Genomic DNA, 25653 nt, shown 5'->3' with positions numbered 1-25653 from the left:
AGTATGAAGTATTAACATGTACTTTAGGAGGCATCTGAAATTTTAGGCATAAGTCAGACTGGATCCTACCCTACCAGTTTTTCAAGCGACAGAATGAAGAGTTGATTTAGACGGCTAAGAATAGTCTCTTCAGGTCTCTTTTTCTTCAAGAGGTAAGGAAATATAATCTGTGTGGAAAAAAACCATTGTTTTCATTGTGACTTTAAATTCCCTTTAAATGTGGTGCTGTCAGAAATATTTGATTTACACTTGTAACTTGGTACCTGAAATTAATCCTAAACAGCTAGAATGTTGTGCAAAATATTAATTGATTACTATACTGATTTAAAATTAGTTTTTCTGCTTCAAAGAGTTGTAACTCATTAATCTTAACAACAGAGGTGGTGTTGTTACAAGAGTCTTGAAGAGTTTGCTATTTCTTGTAGGAATGCTAAGATGTAAACAAGGCCCTGGCATGTTTATTTTCTCTTTACTAAAGCCAATCAAATTTTAGAAACTGGTTACATGTAAAACATTGAGTTTGTCCTATCTTTTCTTCTTTTCTTCTTTCAAATAGAGTTTTTTCGACAAAACCCACAGGGTTTCACAAAAACATTTGAACAATAACTGCTTAGAGGCTAGTGGTGCAGTACTGTGGTTAGTTACTCAAATTGCATATATCTATTTGTGCAAAAAAAAATGCTTTCAATTATAAAAGATCTTATTTACTAGATTTTATAAATAGCCAATATTTACCTGATTGATTTAATTTGACAGGGTACCGCAAAAAGGCAGTCCGTCTGTAGACTGAAAGTGATCGAATGAATGCACAGTCAGTAGTAGTTTTCTTTCATTTGTGGATTTGGGGATGTAAAAATTGTTTAAAAACTGATTTCATTAATGCAACTATATGATTTTTCTGGTATGTACATTTCTGATCTTCAAAATTCCTCATTTGAGGCAGCAAAAGGTACTGCATCTTATGAGAAATTAACATGTCTGTGGTTTAGAAGAAAATACTAGGTCACTATGTCACTGTAAACACAAAGAAACAAAAATAATGATAACCATGCAACACAGTAATTTTCTTTCTAATACCATTAAGAAATTCTTAAAACTGTCTTCAAGAGCTAAGCTTTCAAGTATTAATGAAATTCCTCAAAGTTGGTCTCCAAAGCCATTGTAGGTCCAAGACATCAGGAGCATTAGTTTTTAAATATGCCAGGGAGTCCAGCCCTTATTTTGGGGATATTTGAGAGCTACGCATGGAAATAGATCTTGGAAATAACTTATGTGTAATGACCTTTTACTTAGCACACGAGGTGCAGTAATCTGTACAGAACAACGGCTATGACAAAAAGCCACCGGAACACAACTCCCTCTTTCAGAGTCCTGATTATTCTAGTAGATCCCTGGAGTTGTTCATTACTTTTGGATAGTAAACGATCCTGTATTTAAAAAAGTAATTTGTGACATCCTTTCTGGTTCTCTGTTTGCATTTAGGATTTTTCACTTCTCATTCTCTCAGGTGGCCCTTGGGACCAAATTTATTAAAAGGCTTGTGCACAGTCCTTCTGACCAAGGTAGATGTGGTGCAAGTTTATAGTGCCTTGCTGGTGCTTTTCAGAGTTTTTTTCCAGCTTTAAATAGTCCACATTGATCTGTACAATCATTAATATTATTTGTAAACAAACCAAACAACAGTGTTTTAAGTTGTTCTGCTACAGCCATCAATGTGCTGACAAGTTAAAAATTGTAAAGTGCCTACATGGTTGTGTTTTTACAGGACTTACATAATTTTAACTGACACTTATTTTTTCCCAAAGCTGACTCTTCTTAGCAACGCGCACTAGAATATTTCAAATAATTGATAGGGGTTTATTTCCAAAATCCCTTTTGTGTCCAGATGTATTCAGATTGCATGTAACTATAAGTATCATTACTATGTATGCTATATAAACACTTAAATCACGTCCTCAGGTCATTTGTGGTCTAAATAGATGACACAAAGGGGAAAAGGGTACTTTACCACCATACTACAGTAAAACCCCCGCTATTATTCCCTTGTGGATGGGGAAATAACAAGTTGAAAAATTGTGATTTTACGTACCAATTTAAAGTCTTTAGAAATAATTTGTATTGTTTCTGTATTAACTTTGTGTGATAAAATTCTAGGGAATTAATGCATCAAATGCAAAGCACAGAAATTATCATAGTCCCACAAATATTTCTGCTAGCAGGCAGTCTGTTTCTGAAGAATACTTGTGTGCCTTGTCATGTTAGAATATGAAAGACCAGAGCCCAAAGGTAAAAGAGAATCTACTTATGGCTCGGGAATATATGATTCTTTGGAGTCTAATACACTAACAATTTTGAAAATAACAGGAAAATATGAGAAGTCTGAAAAAAATTACCTGTAATTGGCTTGTCTAGAACAAACATAGTCAGGTATTATTAGAATAAAATTGCCAATTACCCTTACAAGCTTGCATCAAGAAAAGACCAATTTCATACAGAAAAGTGTAAATAAAATTAACAACTTAAGTTCTTTGATTGGAGGTTTTTACTTCATTCTGACTATCCTAATTCCTTATTGATGAAGTGACACAGCTGACATTATGCAGAGATAATTAAATTTCCCTGATCTTTATTGCTGAATAATACGTCAAAAGCCTGATGTACAGACAGAACTTGTAAGCAGAACAATACGTTTTTGCTTACTTCTGTCAGTACTCTTACATTCAGTTATTCTAGAGTTAGAAGAAATAAAAAGAACTGCAGTTTTAAACATCATTTTTGACATCTTGAATATGCTAACTACCTGATAATTTGGCTACTTCCTGAGTTTATCTCAGAAAATGTCCCATAAGCTGTACTGCGAAGTTGTACAGGCTGGCAACCTGAACCATGGTTCTAATTTCCTAGAAAGAAAAGGTTCTTCTAATGATTTTCTGCATGTGTTGGGTTAGCATAGGCCCAGGCACCCTTAGAGCAACAGTCTAGAAGAAGAATCAACCTAGAAGTAATTCTGAGCATGAATTTTAAATTAATTCATCTTTACGTAAAAGTAATATTTTCAATTAACTAAATCAGTATTATTGACTGAAGCTTGTTTTGACTCAATCTTTTGTAAAGAATTATCCTTACACACAATGAAACAAATGTAGATGTTTATTGTAGCATTTTATTTTATTTCTCTCTCTTCCTTAACAGTCACTCCTATTAATAAAATGCTAAGTCTGGTGTCCCACAGAATACATTTCATCTGAACTATTGATCTATTAGCAAACTGGTAGCCTCCAGCAATAGGATTCATCTTGATTCTGCTTCCCCCTCCCACATCGCACACCCCCCCCCCCCCCCCCCCCCAGCCATAAAATTCTCTAAAACACTTTCTGGCGAAGGAGAGGCTTCAGGATGCAAACTTTCACAGGTGTTTAAGGTACATTGCAGCTGTGCTTTATTTCTTTCCCTTCTATCTGTTTTTTTTGTACGACAAGTGTCAGTTATCATGGGTTTATTGTAAGACCCTTAGTACTTGACCCACGTCTTGCCCTAAGCCAGGTTCTGCTCCTAGCTGTGTAATCACCGTGAGCAGGAATACATTACAGCTTTAGATATGTGACAGGGAATGTCGTGCTTAATGCAACCTCCTTTCTGGCCTAGTATGGAGCCAGATGAGTCTCAGCTACATCAGCACTTTTGTGAACAGCAAATGCAACAGAAAGCATTCATGTCTGCTTAGTTCTTTCTTCAGTGTAGTCTTTCCTGCTCAGATCTGTCCTGATAAAACTACATTAGGAAGGAAAACTTGTTCCCAGATTGTGCGTAGTAGGTCTCAGCTGTGAGATGCTGCTAACTGAAGATTTTCTGGTAGTCAAAATATTAGACAAATCCATCACAAGTGAAAACCTTCTTGCTATGCAGCTTGTACACTGAAAAAGTCAAAGCTATGGCCTAGATGCACAAAGATGTGGTCTAGATGGCAGTCAGGACTCTAGCGGAGTGCACGTGTGTTTATTCACATGTATGATTTATCACTGTCTTTTATTGTACCAGACAGTACTGGTATTGAAAAGAATCACAGAGTTTACTTTTTTTGGTATATTAGATAAACAGTTTTTCTGTAATTCAATACGTGAGCCGTATGTATGTATGCTGGTTTGATTTCCACAGAATGTCAAAAGCTATCTTCTTCATTGTACACAAGAATTTATTGCTTATGAGCTTAATAAGCAGGCAAACAATAGTTTTACCTTGAAAAATAGATTATATTTACTAAAAGTTTAAATTCTCCCCTGAGAAATAATCAGAAGCACAGGAGCCTTTCTGTTGGTTCCTTTTGAGGAAATGTTTTGAATGCAAGTGTGTAAGCCATGGAGGAGAGGTATATTTCTCAAGAATATTTCCCTTGGGATTGTCTTAGCTGAGGAAAAAAGCCTAAGCTAGTACTTCACATTTTTCTAGGCAGTGTTCAGAAATAGCTGCATTAAAGCTCATTTCGTTATGGTATATAGAAATAGATTTCAAATAAGTGGTTCAAATGAGAGAAAATCTTCTTTCATAATCTAGACTTCTAGGCAGCCATTTCTGTTCTCCTCAGTGTAATGTCCTGGTACTTAATCATCAAGAATAAATTACTGTTCTTCACTATACTAATTTTTTCCCCTTCAGTTTCTGCTTTTTGTTTTATGTCACAACTGTGAATAATGTGTCAGAACAGCATTCTGGTTGGTGCTCAGAGTGATAATATATGTAGACTGTGATTTGGGCAATTAATTTCCTAGTTCAAGGTCACCTGGCGATTTTGTGATTCTTAGTTCTGTATCACCTGACCCCCTTGTGTCAAACCATGTTAGCAGATGTTAAACCCTAGGTATGTCCTTAAGTGCTTTCCTGTACACTTTTTCTCAAGTATATCACCTTCAGGAGTGACAGCTGTATTATTTTACCAACATTATAGTAGAGGAAGAAGGTAATTGCAGAGAAAAAGCACTTTTAATAATCTTAAACTGAGACAGTTCCTTAAAGGTTCTTCAAAATTGAACCAAGCGTTTTACTTTACCACAGCAGTTTCTTAAAGGTTTATAACGTGAACATGGAACTGAGGTGATGATCTTTACGTGGTGCAGCAGTTCTGGAGGAGGAGCACTACTCTGTTTTAGATCAAACAAAGCTGCTTCTGTCTCTGTCAACATGTGCCTGGCTTACCTCTGAAATACATTAGCCATTTTTTTTTATTTGACCTAGATTTCAGACATTTCTATGCTGTAGCGCAGGGACTGATGGTCGTGAAAGTTTGGCTTGGTGAAACAAGCCAAATGAAAGCTAAGAAGGGATGTGATTTTCTCTGTTTAAAAGTACCAGAGAAGAGAAAGAATTAAAAAAAGTAGTAACATCAACAAAAAATATACTGGGGCTATAAATAATAATGCAAATCACTTTATAATCAAGTTCTGAAAAAAAGAAACATAAGCTACTTTCAAGGTAAAGCATGATTAGTTTTTGAAATTATTATATCAAGCAGTTATTCAGTGGAGGCCCCATGACCCATAGTGTTTTTTCTCTAGTATATGATTCTATTTAATAGATAGTTTATGACAGCTTTAATATGTGTAAAGTTTATTTTTCAGGCTTGACAATAGCAAAATAAGTTTCCAATATGAAATATTATTGTTTGAAGTAGTTTTATTAATTCTGAAGTGCCAGTTGTAATATATTTGTGTTTGTTAGGGAGTGTATATCGCCAATATCAGACTTCAGACTCTATATTTAAATATTGAACTGTAGTTAAGTTGAATTTTAGCTAGATTTATAGAAATTATTAGAACATAATGACATTTTGGTGGTGCTTTACTGTTGATATCAGTGATTTTAACAAAATCATCTGGTTTTTAATTATGACTCCAGTGCAAATGTTTTAATTACAAGCTCTGTCAGCTATGATAAATATGATAGATAAACATCCAGTAGGACATCACTGTTAGACACACTTTTAAAAACGTTTAAAAGCTATATAGAAAGAAGTGAGAAAAAAATGAGGAATGGGAATAGAGGATTAACTCTATTTACAGGCTACTGCTAGTTAAGGGAATCAGGAAAAAAGTAGGGATAAAATATTCTGCAGATATATAGTATCATTCCAACCTTAATTTAGTGATGTGTAAAACCTTTGAAATGTTCAGTGGTCTTTCATTATTCTTCAGACAAATCTGTTTCTTTTTAGAGTAAAATTGGAAACTGACTGAGAGAAATAAAATAAGCAAGTGTTTGGGGTTTTTCCCCCTTAGTAGAGTTTATTAAATACATAGCACTAGGTTCTAGTGTCCTAAAATACAAAGTACTTAATGATGTGAGCTTTTCTAGCATGGAGCATAAATGCTAATTTAAAAATACTTTTTCTGGAGCTTGAAAGTGATACCTCTTTCAATAAACTTACACTTATAATTCTACATGCAGATGTATTTTCTACAATTATCTCATTTGGCCCACAAGATTCATTCTTGAATACACCTTAAAACTGGCTTTTATCTAATATTCACTTCTGGCTGGCATCTTATTCATTAAAATCTATCTCCTCATGGTTGCTCTTTTCCTGCAACTTCTCTTACATTTTGGTGAGCTGGCCAGAATGCCAAATGCAGAAAAATTTTGTGAGCACAATAATTCCTTCCTTCATGCAAGTACACAAAAGGCAGGATAGGAAATGGTAGGTTTTACATCGAGCCCTTTGTGAATCCAGGGTCTTGAGGAGGATCTCTAGCTAAAGTAGGACTAGCAGAGAAAAGAGAAATATTTGGGAAGTGTTAAGAGGCCTTCATGAAGAGAGCCTTAGATGTAAATATGTTATACTGAACATTCATCCTTAGACAAAATGTTTTAAGATGGAGGAACCTTCCAGAATTTTTCAAATCAGAAACATCTGTTAAATAATTTTGATAACTTTTACAGGTAAAGTTGAATAACGCTTCAACTGTATATCCTTATTCATTCATTCAGGTTCTGTCTCTCTCTGTTCTTCCAAATCCACAAAAAATAAGTTGTTTTGTCTTGTTTTTTTATCACGAGCTGGAGAGGAAGGAAGGGAGAGACCACTGGCTGAATGCTTTGCTATGTTTTTAAATTGTGTTAAACACGTCATAAATATAAAATGGCTTGCCATATTTTTTTTCTTTCTTCTTTTCCTTCTGTTCAAGCAGAAATAATAATGAATACGACAGATCAACAGGGAGGAAGAAAAAGTGAGGCTGCCCTGAAAAAAAGTCATAGTTAACTTAGAATTTCTGGGGAGGGAAGTTTATGTGGTTGTCTGACTTCCCCAGGGAGTTTTTGGTGCTTTCACCTTTCTTCTTTTCCTTTCTGAAATGGTTCTTCTACCACAGTAGGGACATTTCTACATATACATATATGTCTGACAGAAAATCTATTGATTTCTAAATCTGATGATAGAGTTATCCAAGTTGACCTGTTTTAGCAGTTTAGAAACACTTTTCAGATATTTTTCATTGTTTTCAGAACAACAACTAAGGGAGGCAGGTTTGATTATAACAGCAGTAGAAACTGGGAATTCCTGTGTGCTCTCATGTCAACTTTTCTATGGCCATATTCACCAATCTCAGTTTTTCAGTGCTTAGTTTTAGCTGAAAACCTTTCAGAAGAATAGTATTTAGTAGCATTAAATCTCGTTCTATATTAAGATGTATACTCAACTGCCTGGCCACTTGCACAATAAGCCTGTGGTACAACCCATAGCGCATGAACAGGAAAACGAGTGTGTGTATATCCCATGCAACCCACACCTACATAGGCAAGAAGCCTGGTAGTTTCTGAATTTCTCATCCATGTCCATATGGAAGTCTTGTATGTACTTTACTGGTGGTGCAGGAAAAACAAACATGAGGTCTGAGCTCTGGCTGCAGGAATAATTAACTTAGCCTGGTCCTGATGGCCCTTTTTCCAAGCAATAATTTTTAGGAAGATGCAAGCCATTTTAGTAGGTCTGATACTGGCAGCCAGCTGCTCTTGGCAATCATCTCTTCCATTGCCTCCTCCAGGATGTAAAGCATATCAGATAAAGGTAAAATATAATAACTTTCACGGCATAGTTGAGGCTGAGTGTCATGTTCCTTTTTCATATATTTGAATATAAGTTATATGAAGAAAAAGATGGACTCCAACAACTTACCTGGAATTTATTCTCTTAGTTCTGTAAACATTGCAAACCAATTAAGCTTCACTCTTCTGATTTATAATATCACTGAAATTCCTCAGCAGAATTATTTTCCAGGAAATCACTATAGATCATTTATAATTATACATTATGTGTGTGCTATATATATAATGTTTTACAAGAAAACTCATATTTCTGAATGCTTTGAGACTGATGGTGAGATTATTTTTTTTAGCAGATTAATGATTTTTAATGCGAAGCTGACATATAATTTATACGTAGTATTTCAATTGCATACACTGCTTATGTCCTGTATCTATGTACCACTGGAGCAGTTTCCGTGATGCAGTATTCTTTTGTGGTGCTGAGCTCAGCAGCTGCTGTATCTTTCCTGCTGTATGATTTTATTTTTTAATTTTTTTTTTGCCTCTTAGGATTTGATACCAGCATTTTGCCAATTTGTAAAGACTCCCTTGGCTGGATGTTTAACAGGCTTGATACGAACTATGACCTATTGTTGGACCAGTCAGAACTTGGAAGCATTTACCTTGACAAGAATGAGCCATGTACCAGGGCGTTCTTCAATTCTTGTGACACATACAAGGACAGTTTGATATCTAACAATGAGTGGTGCTACTGCTTCCAAAGACAGCAAGGTAAAAGATGAGAACAATCTGCGTATGTATATGATTGACCTATTTGTAGTGCTTTATCTTTTTTTAATGTATTAAGAAGATTACAGTGAACTACAAGCTCTTAAATCCTGTACCATAATTTGTGTTAAGGTTTTTGACCTGCTTTGAATACCTAAAGCGAAGTAACAAAACCCAACCATCCAACCCAACTAAATGGAGAGGCTTGCTAGAAATTCAAGGGTTCTAAATAAAGTGCAGAACAGCAGCTAGTGCTTTTAGAGCAATATTGGTTGTCATGCCAAATTCCAGTAAGTATGCAGAGGGAAGACATCAAAATAAAGAACAAAATTACTTCAATTATTTCTTTCCCAATCTACTTTGCCTACATTATAAAATAAACTTTTTTATTGCTAAAGTAGGGATTCTTAATGTTCTATTTTGTGAGCCTATTAAAATAACTGAATGAACATTACGGATAACATTCTTTCCAGTCATTTGGACGTAAACCCAATTGATTTTTACTGCCTAGATGAATCTCTTATTAATGTCCTGATGTGATTTCATTAAACAAATAAACACAACCTATGAGCATTAGTTTCCTGAGAATCATATAAGAATTTTAGATCAAGATGAGACATCACACAGATTGTATAATCAAACTACTTGTAATGAATCAAATAATTTACTCATTAAATATTGGCTGAAACTGGACAGAATTGCCCCTTCATTTTTCTTAGGAACATGAGGGAGATTTTCAAAGAGGTAAATAGCAGCAAGGGTCCAAATTTCTACTGCCAGCAGAGAAGATAAGATTGATTTGGTGGGAAATTTTCAAAGTCAGTTCATCGATCTTGAAAATTTTAATATCAGGTTTTAAATCTCACTTGTGCCCTTAAAACGCTTGCAATAAATTCCCATTAGCACTCAGCATCTGTGGTTTGACTCTGATTTCTGTGGAAATAAAGATTTTTATCATGCACATCTGCCAGTTGTAAATCTGAACAAAAATAAAGCTGCACTTCTGCTGATAAGTACTAAATAGCAGACTTTGGTCTGCTTTGGTTAACTTTGGTAACTTTGTAGTTAAAAATTTAACATTCAGTCTTTCAAAATACCCTGATTGTTTTGTAGTAGAACAATATTTTTCTTTTATAAGCATCTATGTGTCGCTAACAATATTACTAAATTAAAAATAACCCATCCCAGAAGTAAAGTTGTTCTTAAAGTAAAGAACATAACACATTTTTGTTAGTTGTCTTTAAAATAAATAAAAAAAACCCCACCATCACAACCATTTCAGGTTAATCTGTAAATACCCTTATTTTTTGAAGGGCAATGTAATACTTTTCAGTTGTCAGAGGAAGTACAGCCATGACGTGTGGCCTAGTATGGTCCAAGGCTTTTCTACCACTTGGCTTTTCATGTACAGCATAGCCAGGGCATTAAGAAAGCACTCCCACAGATTAGTTTCAAGTAGTTTTGCATTCTATAGCCTATAAATACTTATTATCTAAAACATTTGTTCAATATACTGCGGAAACCCAAGGATGGTATCATAAAGACTGATCTGGACACTCCTGAATTATATTAATGGTACCCCAAAGGCTAAACATCTGGGATCTGACTTTCGATTACACTGATTCTCCCCATTTCAAAATCTAACATTATCAAGATTTTCTTCCCTTTTTACCAGTTTCCTCACTGTCTCGACCATGGTATTAAGGTGATAAGGTGCTGGTTTAAAACAGATTAGATAGCTTTTGATACCACAGTGTGTTTGAGCATACGGTAAAAAAGATGTATCCTCAACATTGTAAATGAGATGGAATCTCAGTTTTGGCAATCCTTGCACATTAAACATGCACTTCATCTTTCCAAGTTAACACTGTCAACAAAACCTGTATTCTTGAAGGTATAAGGAGAAGAAAAAGCTTATAGTAATCTTTTGTCACATCTTACTATTAGCTCTTGCACAACTATTTCAGTCCTATCTACTGTATTAGTGACCCACTGAATTCTCTATTCATAATTTACATTGTTAATGCTAAACCTTGTAGTATGTTCATGTTTGGTTATATTTTACTTGATTGAACAATCTAAATAAGACCTTTACCTAGACCTGTGCTATTAATAGGAGAGAGATAGCTAGGTAGAGGAATTCATTGGCTTCTTCTGATGTTTACTAAACTAAGTTGATATTCACAGAATGCTTCAAGCCATGTAGACAGTTCCCTGTATTCATTGAGCTTAGTAGGTGCTTTCTGGGCAGATCTGCAGTTTTACAGCACCACTTTTGATTAATAATGTTCAAAGTGAATACAAAATTAAGTCAACAGTATGTATCACACTGAGATAGAAATTGCATTGTGCTTTTTAAAAATAAATAGTATTTGCTTGAGTCATTATCTGAGAAGCCCTCTTGCCCTTTGATCTTAGCTTCACAATTCAAGACTGTCAGGATCAGACAAGCACTTGCAACTCTTTTTCATTCTTTCTTTCTGCTTGAGGTCTTTCATGACGCATTACAGTACACTAGACCCATTACTGCACGTTACTCACAACTTCTAGTTGATATAAGCAACTTCTTATGAATACTTAAGTCATTCTTTCTTCCTCAGGAAAAGATCTTCTTGTAGTAGCTGTCCTGCCTTGACTAATGCTTGAACACTTATGTATGGCTCAGTGGTGTTTATTGCATTTTTTTCTTGGCCTTATTCTGTTTTAAGTGTAGTTTAGTATTTCTGAGATACCTCCAAGACACTATAATGTGTTTCTGCAAGACTTTGAAATCTGCATTTTGCCAGTGCTCTTTGCAAGTCTTTCTGTATGCTTTGGTTGCTGTTGCCCTGTAGTTTCAACTGCAGTTCATGCAAGTGCTTCAGTGTCCATCTTCAGAACTTATTTTCTTAGTTGTTTGACAGTAGCTTAACAATTTAGTCCTTATCGAAATGCTGAGGCACTGGCAGTGTTGGCCTTTTTATAGGCTAAATTTCTTTCTGCCAGTACTTTATCATTATTACGGCCTTGTTTTTGTTGCATCACTGCTTCCGAGTGGGAGATTACCTGATTTTGCTGGGAATATTAATGCTTAGCAGCCAAGTATTTCGTTACCACAGGGCTCTGTATGGATCTATTAGTCCAGCACTTCTATAGATGCCTTTTACAGGCTTTTCTGTCTGTCAGTGTTGGAAGACATCTTTATGACTTTAAAATTAGTCCATCTTACAGAAAAATTATAATTATCTTGATTCATATTCGTTACATCAGTCTTTTCAAATTACAGGACTTCAAATATGTTTACAGATGGTTCTAAAGGAAGGATGTAACATGCCTTAACACATAACTGCAGTCCCCAGAAAGATTTCTTGAACTGCAGTGTTGATGCTTTAAATCCTTAAAGTTCATGTTTGTCAGATGTTGTCCTTGTTCAAGAACAATTATAATAATTGACCCCAAGCACAGTCAAGGCACAGCCTGGCAGCCTAATCTGCAGTGGTCCATGTGCCAGAAGCTATGGGCTCTGCCAGATATTATTGACCAAATAGATGTAATATCACTGTTTTGTAATTAAATAAGATGGAGAACCTGTGAAAGCTGGAGGCTTACCGTGTGGGTAGCAGCTGCTTGAGACACGTCTGTTAAAAATCCTAGACATTCTTTGTCAAATCTACTACTTTCACCCCCATTGCTCTGTTAAACGTGCCTTCTTTTGGTAAATCAAAGCTTAATTATACTAGCCTTGCAGCATTTCTTGACGCAACGGGATACTGATGTCTCAAGGGCCAGTATTAATAACGTGGGATACTCAGGTGTACATCAGTACTTCAAGCACTGAAGAACTGTGGATGGATGCTGTTAAGTGGTTCATTAATCGCTCATAACAATGCAGTGATATTGTCAAAAAGGAAGTTCCTGCCACATCTGTGCAAGTAGATTAAGGATGACGATGATTAGATCTCTTATTTGTATTCAGATTATTAGAAAGACTCATGTCAGATTAATTTCTATTTCAAAGGAAGCCTCCATACTGATTTTTGTAAAGGAATTTTTTCTCCTTGGCTCGAGAATCCCAAAAATTGTCAAATGACACTGCTTTTTTATAGAAGTTTAGAAATGCAAAAGAAAGCTTTTCCAGTCTCAGGAACTAACTGGAAAATAAAGAGGAAAGCATTATAATTTGGAAAGAGAGGAAAAAGGATATGCTGTGGACCAATAGGAATTGGTTGAACTTCTAGCCTGCCATTCTTTTTGACAGTTTTAAGTACCAGAGTGATTTAGTTAAGAGTTTTTGCTGCTTTTGTCCTGAGAAGCAGAGCTTAAGTGTGAATCTTGAAGACTTAGCTTCTGAGAAGATGAGAGTTTTGGGTAAGTAACTTTCTCATATTGCCTTGTTACATTTTGGTTAGTGGTATTCCTTTTGTAATTATACCACCTAAGCTTTATAGTTGTAAATGAAGATTATTTTTGATTTAGGCATTGTCCATCGTTTTTACATTTCCACGTTAGTGCTCATGTGTGCAACTCTGTTTCTAATTTAGGAATTTTTTTTTCCATAGAACAAAATACATGTATTTTTCCTATTTGACTAGTTCTTCTTCAGCATATTTCCCATGTTCTTTGAAAGATAGAATGGAATAGAGTCATTTAGATTGCAAAGGACCTTTAAGATCACGGAGCCCAATCTTTAACCTAATACTGCCAAGTCCACCACAATCCTAGATTCTTCTAGCCTGTGGTACTTGTGTGCATAAATCACTATAATTTTTAAATTAATAATTAATTGAAAATACCTTTGATTTAAGAAATAATCAGTGCTCAGAATATTGTACAATTAAGAGCTTAACACTTTACGTATCGGGAAAGACAGAAGCCTTAGTTTTGAAAGGTAATTAACTTGTCTGGCATAATAGTGAGCATGATCATCATCAAAGCACTTCTTACAACACAAAAATAACTTTAAATAGCCTTAGCAAATATTCAAAAGATTAAATACTTAAAACCTAGTACCTACCCAAAGATGTCAAGTCCCAGTGGTTTTCAAGAGCACACACAGAAAATTGCTTGGTTGTCTGGAAACGCGTATCTTGAAAATTTGTTCTGGCGCTAAGACTCCTGTGAACAGTGTTTTAAAAGCAGAGCCTACTTTTAAGGCCTTCACTCTAAAAGAGTCATTACAGACTTAGTGTGAAAACCTGGTCCACCAGAGTCGAGGCCATTCTAAATGTTTATAAACTGCTTTAAACGTATGGGATATGCAAATAGTATTTAAAATGTAAACCCAAGAGAGATTAACAGCCTGCTGTCATTAAGGGGTTATTATTGTTTTCCAGTATCTACTCTGTTAGAGAAGAGCTCATGAATAATACCAAAGGCCTGTTGGTACATCTAGGCTGTGCCAGCCAAGAGGTTCTGTGTTCACCAGAAATACATTTTTGATCCCCAGTTCATCTAGGCATTTGTCACCAGAGTTTGAGCATTTCCACAAAAAAGGCACGTCCGTGTATTATAATGTATTCTTACCATTCCTGCACTCCTTTGTGCATCCTGTGCTACTCTCAGCTGGCTAAAGGTGAGCACTCTTGTTTTCCTTTAGGAGCGATTTAGGAAAGGCTGCTTTGGACTATCACCACTCAAGTGATTTTTGCCTACCTGTTGCCTTACACAGTGGCTGGATTCTGGTCGAAGTGTGTGCTTCATCAATAAGCTAGGACAATCTCACTCATCTTTAAACTAGCTCAGATTTTTTTCTGTTTGCATTGAAAAAAAAGTAGTTTCACTATATTTCAGAAGGGAGCCTTGAATTATTTGCATGGCAAAGATGTATTCTAAATAATTAGTCTGCTAAAATGGCAAATGCATTTAATAGTCATAGAATTGGAGACTTTAGTGAGGTGTTACCAGAATATTGTCTGAGAACAGTATAAGCTAAACATGTGAGTAAACTCAGTAATATTACTACTAATTCAGAATGAGAAATGGCTTTGTGCTCACAGTCTAATGTAGTATGCAGTATCAGCGTTAAGAGATTAGTACTTTGCCGTCCTTGATCCTTTCACTATTCACAACTGATGCATACACATTCATGTCTTATTTCCTTCCCATTCATGCAGCGTACTGTGACTTGCTTTTGTAGACAGTAGAAAATTAAGTGATTCAGAACTGGAGTAAGCTATAGCTGAAAAATGGAAGACTGATTGTTAATACCTATTCTGCCTCTTCAAGCCATCTAAAGTTTACCGCTGTTTTTAACTTAGTTTGCTGAACATGGGGCTTTGTACCTATGGGATTCAGTCTTAAATTGTTGCAACGGAATCACAATCTTGCAGACTTCAGTGGAGAAAATTCTTATTTTCTTAGTGTAGTATGTGAAATACAAATCTTGAACATGATTTCTAACAAGGACAGAAGGGAAAGAATTAAAAGAGCCATAATGTTTTTAACCAATACATGAGGCAAGCTTCATCATCACACTCTTGATTTCTATAGACCAATAAAACAGGGTGTGATAGAGTTAGTAGTTTGGTCTAGCATTCCTCAATCCTCCAGATTAGTGACTAGGTGCTCATTTACAGCTGGGTTAACTGGGAGTGGCCTTCTGCACAAATCCATGATGATGCTCTAATTCATCATTCTGGAGCTGTGGCAAGGTGCAGTAATTCTTTTATTTCAGAGCTTAGAACTTGACTACTAATGCAGGATGGATGTATTTCTTAAGATCAGTAATTAAAGTGATCTTAGAATGTAGCAAACTGTGAAAACTTAGTCATATGGGTTTTTTCAAATATACGGTATAATCTATTTAACTTTTGTAATGTCGTTTTAGACCCACCTTGCCAGACAGAAGTCAGCAACATTCAGAAGCAGCAAGGAGGAAAGAAGCTCCTAGGTGAGCCACAGATCATTCTTTTGAAGGTTTTATTGCTTACATAAATAACCCTAGTGAAACAGAAACATAAAATCAATATTAATCCAACAAAGATAGACTGCAGTAAATTCCAGCAACAAAATTTATGAAATTTTTGAAAGCTATTAAACTTAGTTTTATTACCTTACCTACCAAAAGATATTACATCTGTTTTATTACCCTAATATAAGGTACGTTTTTACCATTATAGAGGGGACAGTCTAAGGCACTCCTAAATTAGTATCTCTGCTGATCCTTTACCTGTAATATTAAGTAATTGAAATCTTTGTTGTGAATCAGTTTATACTGTATCAATATTACTGAAATGTAAAATCTTCATTTTACTGTTAGCCACTCTATAAAAGCTGCAATAAAAGGCTTGGCCCAAAGTAGTCAACACTTTATTTCTGCTAAAGGATGGTCTCTAACAACAGCTATACGCTTCAAAATGCTTTCATATGAGTGTTTTGTTCATTGTGGTTTGTCTACATTTTGTGTTTCTTTCAAAAAGTCTCTGTTCATTCCAAATTAAAAACAGTGGATTATTCAGCTTTAAGGAAGTCACTGCCTCACAAAATAAGTCCCTGGCTGTGTTTCTTGTACTTTTGGTGGGGAACCCTTTTGGCTTAGAACCTAATTTGCATAGGTAATCTGCATGTAAGTGCAAATGTAACATTCTTTTTTTTACATTTGTAGTTGATAAAATTGGTTTGTTACACTGCATTTGTCTTCTGTGGGATAATTAAATACTATGTAACTCAATGGATTGTAAAATGTATATTAAATAAAAATAGCTCCAAAGCCTTATAGCAGATAGTTTGTTAGTCCATGAAGCTTGGCCGTTCTTATTCTGACTCGCTTCTACTCCACAGATCATAGAATATCCCATTCAGGCTTGGGTATTACCTTTGAGCCTGTTCTCCAGAATACAGCAAAGATCTTGACCAAGATGTTCAGGGAGTAGGGAAGATGTATCACAGGATCAGTGAAAAATTTAAAGGAAGACTGGTCATTTTATTTCTTGAAATCACTGCCAAGACCGATACATGTTATTTTCCCTCCGACATTTGATTCATCCAGTCACTTTCAGCTGACCTGAATTTAGTAACAGTAAACTCTTCAGTGTAGAGTCTGGAACAGGGAGGAAACAGCAAAAGGTTTTACTTTCTGCTATAATTGTTACATTGGCCAACAGGCAGTTTTTAATATTCTTACTCAATATTTATATATCACAGGGCAGTACATCCCCTTATGTGATGAAGATGGATATTACAAACCAAGCCAGTGCCATGGAAGTGTAGGGCAGTGCTGGTGTGTTGACAGATACGGCAATGAGGTAACAGGATCCAGGACAAATGGTGCCGCAGAATGCGGTAAGTTAAGAACCGTTTGTGGAATTTAGTTTAGAGGTGTTGTTCCCTTTGATTACCAACCAGATTAAATTTCATCAGTGAGAACAGACATGGGACCTAACTGCATGGATTTTGAAACAAAAAATAACAAATTATAATTTGTTGTTATTATTATTACTTCATTAGTTTTTGCAACTCCTATCACTGTGTCAGCTATTGGTAGACCTTTTCTATGTGCTTGGCATGGTATATATAAACCTAGGGAAAGTTAATTATCTAAAGCAGCATTACACAAGCCCCAAAGTGCTTGATGAAATCCCTTTGGGTAATCAGCATGCTAGTGAATTCAATTTGACGTTCTTTTCATTTTGTTTGAGGGAATTGCCAGAAGTTCCTAGCGCACTAAATCTTCCCTTATTTTTCCCTTCCCTGCAGCACTGTGCAACTTCTTCCAAGAATTCCCATGTCACCTTCATTTGATGTCATAGATAGAAAAAATGGCAAAAAAATATTTTCCTTTTTAAAAAAACCAAACAAACGTTTTACATTACTCCTTTCCACTTCTTTTGCAACAAAAGAACACAGCCTGAAACAAAGGGTAAATGTAACACAGTATGTGAAGTACAACCTCAATCCTATTGTCCATCTAATCCAGAATCCTTTCTAGATGGATGGGCAGTTCAGGGCAATATGTAAGAACTGAACAATAGACAGTGTATGTTATCAGCAGTATTTATTGTAATCTGTAAGTTGGACTTAAATCCCTTTAAGTTGTTCTGGCACTTATTACAGTTCTACAGATCCATAAAATTTGTCTCCTTTTGTTAACGTTGAGAAACTTAACCCTGTTGAAGTGGTTTTCTTCTAAGACAAAAGAATTTTCCTATTGTTTATGTTTTATTTCTGTGTCACACTAGGTAGTTTAAAATGAGTAATGGTCCTGAAACAAGATATACTGGTGTGCCTTTTGTATGCGTATGTATGTTATACTATAAATATGTAGTGTATCTTGTGTATCTTTTCTATAACTATGATACCTTTTTAGCTATCGATTTAGAGACTTCAGGTGATTTTGCCTCTGGTGATTTCCATGAATGGACAGATGATGAAGATGATGAAGATGAAATAATGAATGATGAAGACGAAATTGAAGATGATGATGAAGATGAAGGAGATGATGATGTCGATGATGATGATGATCATGATGGATATATCTGATGATGTTAAGGGGTCCATGAATCATACCTTTCTAAAATTCACAAGACAACATTTCATAAAATCCCTTTGCTCTCCGAGATCAAAAGGATTCTAAATAACATGTATATTTTGTATAATTATTTCAAAAGTTGCAGCTGGAGTCATAGACTTCTTTTGTTTAAATAAGAATAATTATATTATGTGCTTTTGAGTTTTTAAATGCCTTTGCGCTGAAGAAAACACATTGGAAGTCTAGCCTGAAGAAAGAGATGTTATGTGCTACTGAAAATATAAATGTGCAAAACACACTATAAAGACAAACAGTCTTTTTAAAACTCCGGTGAAAATATATTTGCCCTTACTTGGAAATGTGCATGTCCTCTTCAGAACACATACTGTAACTAAACTTTAGTTCTGTCAGTGTTTTAGGCCCTGCGGGCTTTGCAAATTGTCCATTTAATAAATCAAAAATGTATTACAGTAGAAAAACATTGGTGCATGAGTAGCATCTCGCCAGCCTTTAATTAACCAAAGGTATGGAGAAAATTTATCAGGAGGGAAAAATAAAGCAAAATCCTCCTTTGTGTTTGCATTTGTAGTTACATTTTTTATTAGGAAATGGCTAGGTTATCGAAAGGATTTTTTAAAAGCAGTAGCATGGACAAGCACCAGTTCTGTAATCTAAAGTTTTCTTGTCCTTATTTTTTTTAATTTCATGTCAAGATCATATAGGCTTTATCATTATTTACTCAAACATTGCTTTACCCTTCGTTGCTTCCCTGTATTTCTCTCTAATCAGATTAGCGTAAAATATTTTACATGGGGGAAAAAATGCTTAAAATTATATTACCTTTATACATGACTGTATTTCAGAGTATTGGCACTTGCCCCAAGGTAGATTTTAATAAATGTATAATGATACTTTTTATTTTCTCAATTCAGAAAATAGTTTTGCATCTTCATCTTAATTCATGTTGTTTTCTGTTACTAGTGCAGAAACTTAGAGAATGTTTTGTAAAGGTGCCTTGCAAAATAGCAAAATAGAGAGGTTTTAGCATGCATACCAGTATAGGATGTTAGGCCATAGCTAAGCACACCCAATTACCAAATTAATACCAGTATAGGTACTGCTGCTGGAATGAAGAAAATGGGTTATTTCAATTTTTTTCCTATTGTTATGTAATTACCATGTGGACTAGATTATAATTATTGTGTAGAGTAGCACTTAAGATTTGACTGTAGAGAAAATTACTTTAATCACTGTATTTATGTTAGCATGTTAATTAATTGTGTAGACATTTTGGGACTCCACCATCTTCGTTCATATCGTATCTATTTCTTTTTGCCCACAATAGAATTGACGTGACCTGTATACTGTAATACTACAGGTTGTATAATTTCAAAATTGGATCACTAGTTTCCCATCATTAATTACAAGTAAAATCAGTTTCTAATTTGAATTAATTTCTACACATTAAATACTAAATTTAGTGTTTATCCTATGTGGTATTGAAAAGTATAATGCATTTTCTTTTTACCGTTTCTGTATAGTTTGCAAAATAAAGATTCTTGTAACCAACCTTTGGCCAGTATAGCCCATCATTTTGACTTTTTGCATAGTTTGAAATGGTGAAACAAGAAGAATTCATGTTTCAGATATATTTCACCTATTAAAATATGTATTTATTTGTATAAAGCCATTTATTAATGTTTTATTTCCAGTAAAGAATTTTTGACTAAGGCAAAACCCATAGGGAGCTTTTAATATTCTGTATTTTTCCCTGAAATTTCAAGAGCTTTCTTATGTACTTTTATGACATTGTCTTCATTGCATAGTAAAGAAAGAGGTTTCTTTTCAAACTGTCATAATTTGTGGGGCATAGTTGTATTATTTTCTTAAATAAAAGTAGTTAAGAGTGTACCATTCCAATTTAGTGGGATTTTATCAGCGAACAATTTCTTATGGCTGAAATTAACTGATATATAAATTGATTTTAAATAAAGAAGCTAAAGAAAAAATGTTGTCATTATTGGCTGATGTAGCAAGTACTGTTGCGTTTTTTTTTTTTTTTTCTGATGTGACAAATGGTCATTAGATGACAAACTAAAAGTGGGTTTCATTAGAACTTGTGATACTAGAAGAATTAGTGTGGAAAGATCATTCATAATGTGTTTAGCCTAATGGGATTACAATATGAAGACCATTCTAAAATGAACTGTCATGCAGAAGAGCACAAAAGGAGGTTATATTTCTTCCCTGAAAACTCCCTACTGAACTGGAAAAGGAGGGAATATGCACGGATGTTAGTTCCTGAGTATCAAAGCTACCTATCGTAAAGTCAGAAATAAGACAAGATAGCTAAATTTACTAAAGAACTGTGACAGTGGAGATTCAGGGTAATTTTGCAGATTTTTTTTTCATCCAAAACTAAACCAGCAATAACAAACAGTTTACTTGTTTCTCATTCATGAGGAAAAGTCAGAGAAGAGGCTGATAGTGTGAGACTTCTTTGAAAACATCCCTTTAAAAATTAAAGGATCGTTTGTCTGTGGATTAATATTATGGTGCTGATTTGCTTTCATGACACCAAATGAACTGGAAGCCACTGCAGTATTGAAGAAACACATGAAATCAGGAGCAGGTAGAACAAATAAAGGCAAAGGTTGGTAATATAAAATCACTAAATAACTAAACCATTCAGAATCTTTTTCCTTCTTTCCATCATATCCATAAATCTGCACAGAGGTATGTCCTCATGAGTACAGTCAAGCAGAAAACTGTAGGGATCCCTTGATTTTAAAACTTCATTATTTTTACAGTGTTATTGTTGATTTTTCTGTATCTTATAATTGTGCACATATATATGTGCTTATAAATATGCAAAGAATACTGATAAAATTGTGGAGGTTTTCAGAAACAGTGATTGATTAATCCTTGTTCTCTTCTGAGAATGTGTGGAATTATAATTCTGATTCATTGAAAAGTAAGGAATACCGAGTTCAGTGAAATAGATTATTGTATAGTCTTTCAACAGAGTATTTCAGGTCAAGCCACACAGATAGATACACTTAGTTTAAAAGCAAGTCAATTAGCAACATTAGTTTGCTTGGGCAAAAATTGGATTATTGTACAAGATTGAGAATGGGTCGACTGTAATGATTTACTTTTTTTTTTACTTCTTTTGTGCACATGGACAGTAACTGGTTTTCTTTCATTATTATTAAAGAATACAGTGCCCAGGTAGAATAAGTAACGTTTAACAGAAAGTAGATTCTGTGATCTATAGGAAATTTTAAAATACCTGTATTTACAGGGTTTCTTCATTAGAACAGCATATATATTTCTAATTGCTAAAAGCTTTTAAGAACTTGATTGAAATAAAGCCATGGCAGCACAAATTTATTTGAAACACAGTAATCCTTTTTAGTTTTTCTACTCATCTAAATATATAGTAGCAAATCATCCACAATTTTATTTCAGCTAGTTGAGTGGACACGAAGTGGTTTGTCACCAAGTTTCTATTTGATGAAACAGATTGGGATAAACATGAAGAACAATATAATGGATTGGAAGGTCTCCAACTTCACCAGTTATCACTAGGTAATTAATTAAAATATCAAAAGTTTTTTTAAAAACCAACCCACTCCTGACGGCAAGTACCATATTGGACATGCTGATGCAATACGGTAACCCTTTGTCGTGAGTAGATCTCTACTAACACAGTGTCATTGTACTCCTAATACAAGGTGAGTGCAGTTTACTAATTTGTTAATTCATGTGATGTGCTAGTAGAAATTATTCTTGGAAGTTAAGGAGCCAGAGTAACCATGGGAAAGAGTTGCCAAGCCTGAAAGATGACATCGCTTTGCATTTTTTGTTGTGTTTCAGATGCTAATTGAACCCAATCCTGAAAACAAGAGACTACTGCACAATATCTGTCTGTCTGCTTGAAGGTGAGTTTTACAAGTAAAATGTACATGCCTATTTTAAAAAAGAGTTTCCATGCTGTAAGGTTAGTAATTCTGTTAATGTTTATATATACATATAAATAATGTTAATAATAACATAGAAAATTGTACATCTCTTTACCAGTGTTCCACATGATCCCACAGAAAAATTTGATTGAAACTTCGGACGAGGGTATCCACAAACTCCCTGCTCATGTGTGTTACCATGTTTGCCAAGATGGTTGAAATTTATCAGCTAAAATCAAGATGGACAGAGGTGGCCTGTTGTCCCTGTCTGTCCATAGCATTCACAGCTGCTTTGTAAACTCCTAGAACATTCTGCAGTCTGGTGAATTAATAAATAAGTAAAAATATATATTATGAATACACATTCATCCAACTTGGGTCATTGTACTGCTCATCAGGCAAGTGCAGTGGTGAAAGAGCTGGCTATACCCAACACAGGGCACCGAGCGTGTGCTCTATAGATCTTGGTATTAATATCAGGTACCCGTTTTGGAGGAATACTCTCAAATTCCTTTCCCTTTTCATATTTATTTACTTCACAGGGTTACATACCAACATGTTTTGGGGAGATTGTTCTCTGATGGACTTCAGTCCCTGTGAAGAAGGGGGTTTGGATCTTTTCTACTGTAACTGTAATGCTTCTGATTGATTTCCATGTGCCTGAGGGGGCTGGAGAGCCACACCAAGTTTTACAAAGTCTGAAAGTCTGAGGTGTTAGAACAGAGTGGTGATTAACAAAATACTTTGTTGGTTTTGTTTGAAAGCTAGCAAATATTACAGAGGTTTCCTCTTTCAAAAAAAAATAAAATACAGCAACCCAGCAATAGCAATCTATAGTAAGAGTCCAAATTTGCAGCCTTAATGCTGTGATTCTTTCTCCTTACTCCTCAAGAGTAATGCAGTTATTTAAAAGCATACTGTAATTCAGAATCAATTGATTTTGAGCATTATGCAAAACTTCTTCAGTGCTTGCTCAGTTTTACCACACTTCTGTGTATTCCATTATGCTGCATTAGTGTTAAGGAACTGAATGAAAAACACACTAATTCAAAATCTGTTGAGTGAAGTTGCTTATCTGTTTTATAGTGTAAATATTCATTTATGAAGAAAACAAAATCTAGAGAGTATTTTAAAGATGTTACCAGTATAAATCCAAGCCAAATCCCCCAAAGTGAAAAATTAATATAAAAATGTGCTTGGTTCATATGAGGCATACATTTTGAAATTGAGGTTGAAGTGGTTAAAACTGTCTTAAGAATTCTTACCGTTCTAACATCTGTCACAGCTACCTGAAAAGTACAGTTATTATCTATATGGAGGTTTATGTATTTGTTTTGTGTTGGGAAGTTTTCATGTTTGCTCAACGTGATAAAAATATTTGTGCAAAGCTAACATCACTAGACTGTCTTTGTTGTAATTAATTGTGACCAAGTGGATGACAAGTTTATATGTTAGTGTAATTCGAATGAGAGGATACACCATGTGAAATCACACTATAACATCATGGGTTGATGATACCAGTCCATGTTTCTTCATGTGCAAGTGATCTCGCTTCCCTTAATTCCCCCATATGCTTGGAAACATAGTTTCCAATTAAAGGAGGAAATCAAATGTTGAGTAGGGCAGCTTCCTTCAGCAGCAAGAGCTCTAGGATCTCTCCTGGGAAATCTCGCCAGAACATAGGAAGGATGCTTCTTTGAAGGCACAACAGCTTTAAATGCATGGTCTAAAACTGATTACTTTTACTGTTTTTGTAAAGAAAACCTACCAACAGATTTAATTTATGCCTTGAAAATGTACCTCAGTATAATCGTTACTCATGGGAATACAATTTTATTAGCTAAAGAAAAATAATAATAATAAAAAGAGAAGTAAGATTGTAATTAAAGCCAGCTCAAAGGAAAGGAAGGCAGGAGAAAAATTAGAATAAGACAGTGTTGGGGCATTTATGTATTTGAGTAGCTGACTGATCTTCTCACTGAATAAAAGACTGAGGCTTCTAAGTTCATTGCTCATGTTGCTCTTTCCCCTCATAATTTCCACACACACACATGTTTTTGTTAGACTATGTAGCTTTAGAGGATATTATTCACATCAGAAATTACACGAGTGCTGAGACAATTTCTGCTCCCATAGTGGCATCATGGCACAGAGCATCTGTAGGAATTGCACCATTGACCAGCCTAGGAGCTGAGGACGTGTTACTGGCACATTAAGGAGTTCCTCAGAAGAAGTAGTTTATAGCAGGTGTTTGCCCAGATGTAATCTAGTACATCCACTACAAATGCTTGCCTGACTCAGTGCAGGGAATTGTCCAGAGTTGTATGTTTATGTAAACGTTAATTTACTTAGATTCTGATATAAAAGGGGAATGATGCTATCGAAAATTGTATTATCTTGTCCATTAAGGTAGCTCGATTCTTAGGTAGTAGAAATTGCATTGCTATTTTATCTCTCTGCATATTAACTTTTATTTGAATTGGCAATATCAGCAGAAAAAGCATTGCCATCTAAGCAAATTTCCTGTATCTGTTTTGCAAAGATAAAAGAAATGACAGTGCTGGCACAAGGTACCTCTTAAGGCCAAACAGGTAATAAGTAGATCCTCTAATTTACAGTTCACTTCTATGATTCATAGATCTGACTTACACCTTAAGCACTAGGTGCCTGGTTAACTGTTCTCTGGCCATATTTAGATTTCAATTATTATGAGAACCTGAGTGAAAAAAGGTCTTCCCCCCCCTCCCCTTTCAAATCTGTAATACATGTCATCTTTTACTGTTAATTAGAGGTCAATTTGTTTTAAATTATCTGCCACTCCACTGCTCCTTGAATGCCACTACATGACAATAGGAAAAAAAGCCTTTTAATCTTCAACAGCAGGAATAAAATTCCCATTATTTGCTACTCTACAGGGACAGGTCTTTTCCTTCCTACATTCCGGCAGGAACCTTGCCATGCAGCCCCCATCTCCTTTGACGCAGCAGAGGAATGTAGCTATGGCGAGCAGCGCAGGGGTTCAGAAGCCTCTCCTGCCTGGCACATCTCATCTCTGTGTTACCCTTCTCCATGCTCCTCTGCAGCTGGTGTAGTTACTTTGAGACCTGAGCACAGAGGGATCAGCTCTGCCACAGAGTAATGATCTGTTGAAGGGGAAAGCCCAAGGGCTTTATGGTAGTGCTGCTGTTTGCCTGAGCGTGATGGAAGAAAGGGAAAGATTTTTCTCTTTTTGCATAGTGAGGTTATGCAAACTGGATAGTCCCACAACAGTGGCCTCTCTGGGCTCTGTACTTTATCTTCATAAAAGACATTTGCTCGGTCAGATGTGTCAACTTACCATTTCTCCGGGCTGGACTATGAGAACAGAATAGCTAGCTGCTTCTCCCTACCATTTTATCTATCTCAAAAAGAAACAGGTATTGTGCTTCTGAGGTTTGTTCC

At 35.3% G+C, this 25653-nt stretch overlaps 1 protein-coding gene across 2 annotated transcripts in view; it reads left to right on the top strand.

Moving 5' to 3' along the window:
- Positions 1–18439, top strand: part of SPOCK3 (SPARC (osteonectin), cwcv and kazal like domains proteoglycan 3) — a 212369-nt gene extending 193930 nt beyond the window's left edge. For both annotated transcript variants that reach the window (XM_055700841.1, XM_055700840.1), the window contains 4 exons: positions 8584–8805; positions 15608–15670; positions 16924–17061; positions 18086–18439. In XM_055700841.1, the coding sequence (XP_055556816.1) occupies positions 8584–8805; positions 15608–15670; positions 16924–17061; positions 18086–18258 (596 nt within the window). In that variant the 3' untranslated portion in view covers positions 18259–18439. The remainder of the gene's footprint in view (positions 1–8583; positions 8806–15607; positions 15671–16923; positions 17062–18085) is intronic.
- Positions 18440–25653: the final 7214 nt, after the last annotated feature.

This window comes from Falco cherrug, chromosome 1 (assembly GCF_023634085.1).
Source record: "Falco cherrug isolate bFalChe1 chromosome 1, bFalChe1.pri, whole genome shotgun sequence".
In the NCBI taxonomy this organism is placed as follows: Eukaryota; Metazoa; Chordata; class Aves; order Falconiformes; family Falconidae; genus Falco; species Falco cherrug.
Note: the sequence above shows the minus strand (reverse complement) of the source record. Positions and strands in the feature narration are given on the sequence as shown.